Consider the following 4690-nt stretch of genomic DNA (forward strand, 5'->3'; position numbering starts at 1 on the left):
AGAAAAGCATCAATCTGTTCCACTGTCTGAATGAACTGAATGATCGTTCTCTAGAGGAGGAGATCCAACAGTCTCTCAGATGGAGACGTCTCTCCACAGATAAACTGTCTCCTGCTCAGTGGTCAGCTCTGGGTTTCATCTTAGTGTCATCAGGAAAAGATCTGGATGTGTTTGACCTGAAGAAATACTCTGCTTCAGAGGAGGCTCTTCTGAGGCTGCTGCCAGTGGTTAAAGCCTCCAACAAAGCTCTGTAAGGACACACATTGGTACTGCAGGTAGTTATTGATTCAGCGAAAACTGCTAATGATGTGCTAAGTATAGATTTATGTGTTTTTCATTTATATATGGGCTGCACAGTGGCACAGTTGGTAGAGCTGTTGCCTTGCAGCAAGAAGGTTCTAGGTTCAATTCCCAACCCCAGTCTTTCTTTCTGCATGGAGTTTGCATGTTCTCCCTGTGCATGCGTGGGTTTTCTCCAGGTATTCCAGTTTCCTCCGGAATACCTAAAAAAACATGACTGTCTGGTTAATTGGCCTCTCCAAATTGCCCCTAGGTGTGAGTGTGTATGCATGGTTGTTTTATATATTGATGCTTTGTCTCCCCAGCAGGGGTGCGATATAGGGGTTGAAAGTGATGACGATTCTAGGGGCCCTGACCAGCAGGGGGCTTTCCACAATTTAATTATTTATATTTTGTTCATAGACATAAAATAATAATAATAATAATAATAAAAAACGGAGTCCTGTCAAATACAAAATTAATCATATTGTATTTTCAAAGACTGTTTATAGCAGTAAAAGCTTAATGTTACCCCTGCCAGACCAAAAAAACACATCCGTTTTTGCCCTGAACTCCCCCCTGAATCTGCATGAAATGGTTCGTTCCTGCTTGGAGCTTAACAGTGATGTATGCAGCTACAGTCAGTAGAGCTGCAGCTGAATGCAGCGGCGACTATGGCAGTTACTATGCTGCTAAGAAAAGTTATAAAATCAAGTTTTTAAATAGAGAGAGGGAGAGAGAGAAAAAGGCAAGAGTGTTAATTTATAACCCAGTTTTTCTCCAAGAGAGGTGGGTAGATTATCTTATTGTGTAAGATGATCAACCGTTTAGCATAATTAGCTTAGCTACAGACTACTGTTTGCCTCCATTTCACTAGCATTTAATGAATTAAGGAAAAAAATATCAACATATTCATATATTTAACTTGTTCCCTGTGCCTTTTACCACTTAACAGGTGAGTCAGTCAGCAGCATCTCTAACCCACATCCCTCCTGACCCGTCCTCTCCTGAGTGAAATTAAATCTGCAGTATGTCACTTTTATATATTTTTTTCCACATATTTTTTAAAACTGTCATTTCGTGACAGTATTGTATGAGAGATAATCTGTGAAAAATCAATTTCCTCTGCCTTCTCCCAGGGTTCTCTAAACAACCAGTCAGTGGCAGGAGAGTTTTAGTGCTGTCAATCACAATCTCATGTGGTGCTGCTCATCCTTCCTCCCCTTGTTTTGTGCCGTGCTGCAGCTAGCATAGCACAGAGTCGTTCAGATTCAGACTGTGAATGGTCAGTTTAGTTAGCATAGCTACCAATGACAGCAGATAAATGGTTTCTTGTAATTATAAGTTGTTTCTCCACCATTAGCACATTTAGCAGTGACTGAATGAGGCTAATTGACAGCACTAAGACCCTCCTACTAGTTCTGATTGGTTGTTTTGGTCAGAACAGTGCATGACTTTAACCAGTAATATTAATTCAGGAAGGAGATGGAGGAGATTGATTGTTTTCACAGATTATCTGTCTCATAACAAACTGCTATGACATGGTGACAGCTTTAACAAATATGGAGAAAACATATTTTTTAGTTATATATAAAGTTTTGCACTGCAGCTTGAATAAAATGCAACTACATCACATTTTTGACAAGTCTGGATTGCTTTATGTGTATTTTTACATTGCTTTTACATTGCTCATGGGGAGAGACATTTCAGTATCTAAAACTAATAGGAGAAATTTAAGCAACCTACTTGCACACTGGCTGTGGATGTTAAATTCATGAGCAGTAAATATTGTGCTAATTATCAGTATTGAGCCAAAGAAAGCAAGGCAGATGCAAGCCTTTAAAATTATGATGCTTATTGTGATGCTTTTTAAGGGTCAACAAATTGTAACAGCAGCTGCATGGGGGGGCCAAATAAAATATTTTGTCAGGGGGCCCATGGCGTCCCTGCTCCCCAGTGTTGCCTACTGACAGACGGGTAGAAAAGTTACAGACTTCTTTTGGTGACTGGCCATGATGTTAGATATTAAAGCAGCAAAACTTAGGCCATCGTGGAATTTAATAGTTTTGTTGCCAGCCTCTTTGTTATTTTTAGATCAGGCCTTCAAAGATGGGAGCCCAACTATAGACTGAACCATTTTACAACACAACTGGTTCAGTGTTGTAAAATAAGACACTTTTTGTTTTATTTTACACATTAAGATGTGTAAAATAAAACATCTGCTTCAATATTTCCAAGAACATTGTTGCCTGGAAAGTAAAACATAAATTCTGATGAATTGTTTAATACCAGATTTTCCTCCTTGTCTCCTCAGACTGAGTGGCTGTAACCTCTCAGAGAGAAGCTGTGAAGCTCTGTCCTCAGTTCTCAGCTCCCAGTCCTCCAGTCTCAGAGAACTGGACCTGAGTAACAACAACCTGCAGGATTCAGGAGTGAAGCTTCTCTCTGCTGGACTGAAGAGTCCAAACTGCAACCTGGAAACTCTCAGGTACAATGTTCTCAGTCTCATGTTACCTGCTACAAGATATTATGCAAATATAATTTCAATAGTAGTCCATTCATACATTTTCTTTACACCCTTGTCCCATAGTGGGGTCAGGACGGCTGCTGGTGCCCATCTCCAGCTACCGTTCCAGGCGAGAGGCGGGGTCATTTCAACAGTAGTGTATAATAATAATAGATGTCTGACTGTGATGCGGGTAATCATGCTATAACTTGTCACATAAACATGGCTGGTTGTCCTTTACTGCAGGCTCAATGAACTGAGACGTGGAGGTCAGGCTTCCATTGATAGTGTAACTCTGGATACTTGACAGATTGCTGCATCCTGGTGCACACAAGGAGAATCATTGGAAATCCTTCCTCCCAGCAGTTGTTAGACTTTATAATCCATTCTACATGTGACTAATGTTGATTTTTATGACCTACAGAACTGGAAGCTCTCAGGTATGGAGGAACCTGCTGTAGGAGCAGAGAAGGTCTGATAGAGGAAGAGGGAGAAATTACTTTAGTCAGTCTGATGGGAAACAATTAGTTTGTGTCATGGTGGGTTTGATACTCTTTGCCCACATGCAGAAACACCCGCGGAGAGACTGGTGAAAAGTCCAAAGGTTTATTAAACACAGAACTCAGTTAAGCAGATTTGTCAGGTCCTCCTCCACGACAAAGGGATCCGGGTGCTACCGCTCACTGTATGAGAAAGAGATGATGAGTCTTGGGTGATGACAGGTGTACGGCTCAGGGAAAAATGAATCAGGAGATCTTACTGTAGATGGTGTAGATTGGGATAGGAGAGGGCAAAGTCAGGCATCAGGCGGTGGGTATTCAGAGAGTGTAGGAGGGCGGAACAGGTAAGTCCAGACAGCACAGATCTCCTGGAGGTGGGAAACTCGAGATCTCCTGGAAAGCTCTGAAGGCGTCCTGGAAAAAGGATCACAGAGATACGTTAGGTCGCTAGAATACTCGAAGGAACAACTTTTTGAAACTCAGCGTGACTTCTGAGGGCTCGGTGTACCAGTCAAGGCAAACACTCTGGCGAAGACGTGCTGGCAGCCAGCTGCTTATATACACCTCCAGGAGAAGGCAATTCCCTACAGGTGTGTCTGATTAGGACCTGCCGGCATGCCTCCAGGAACCTGCTGTCATCTGGCGCCCTCTGGTGGATGATCTGTAAAGGAAAATGGCGGACCCACCAGCCTGGTACCTAACAGTTTGGAGCTAAATACAACCATGGCACTTATAAATGGATATCATTTTGAGCCCCTTTTGTCTCTTATGACAAGCTAAATAATAATTTTATTCTTGGTAATAATTTTCAAACGATTTTTGGTAATCAATGCAGACAGCTTTCTGCTCAATTTTACTGTTGTATCTTTGCCCCTGCCTGGAATTAAACCCAGGTCTCCTGAAAGTCAGGTGACTTACCCATTGAGCTATCCAGTCAGCATATAGCTGGGTAGCTGAACATCATGGCATGGAGTGCATCCCAGTTTTCCATGTCTGGCATATAACCATTCATTTTAGCTTTTAAACTGGTTATATTGATTCTGTGTCCAGACAGACGGATAACAAGTAGGCCTCGTCTGGGGGTCGGCAAGCCGCGGCTCTAGAACTGAACTCTTTGTTGAATGTGATGCAGCTTCTCCTTTTTAATGTTTGTATTTCTGGATATTCCAGTGAGGCCACAGCAGGTTTTCAGCAGCAGGTTGTTTAGTGTTTCATTCCTTCATCTGTGTGTGGGAGTGTGGATGGAGCAGGTATCCAGGTGTTGATCAGAGTTTAGATTGATTGGATTTTAATGCTGATTATTAAATCAGGTTGAGCTTCCATAAATGTTTCCTTAGTATCCTGATGTCCTTTTAGGCTTCAGTTAGTTTCTTCAGGTTGTTACTGAGGGATTTACTTTCTCCTC

The 4690-nt window shown here is 42.0% G+C and overlaps 1 protein-coding gene across 1 annotated transcript in view; it reads left to right on the top strand.

Moving 5' to 3' along the window:
* Positions 1 to 5: 5 nt before the first annotated feature.
* The window catches only part of LOC107835021 (ribonuclease inhibitor-like), a gene marked incomplete at its 5' end in the record, with an annotated part of 57968 nt that continues 53283 nt past the window's right edge, over positions 6 to 4690 (top strand). The window contains 2 exons of the mRNA XM_016667149.1: positions 6 to 250; positions 2594 to 2767. Coding sequence (XP_016522635.1) covers positions 6 to 250; positions 2594 to 2767 — 419 coding nt within the window. The remainder of the gene's footprint in view (positions 251 to 2593; positions 2768 to 4690) is intronic.

Source organism: Poecilia formosa, unplaced genomic scaffold, assembly GCF_000485575.1.
Source record: "Poecilia formosa unplaced genomic scaffold, Poecilia_formosa-5.1.2 Scaffold924, whole genome shotgun sequence".
NCBI classification, from domain to species: domain Eukaryota; kingdom Metazoa; phylum Chordata; class Actinopteri; order Cyprinodontiformes; family Poeciliidae; genus Poecilia; species Poecilia formosa.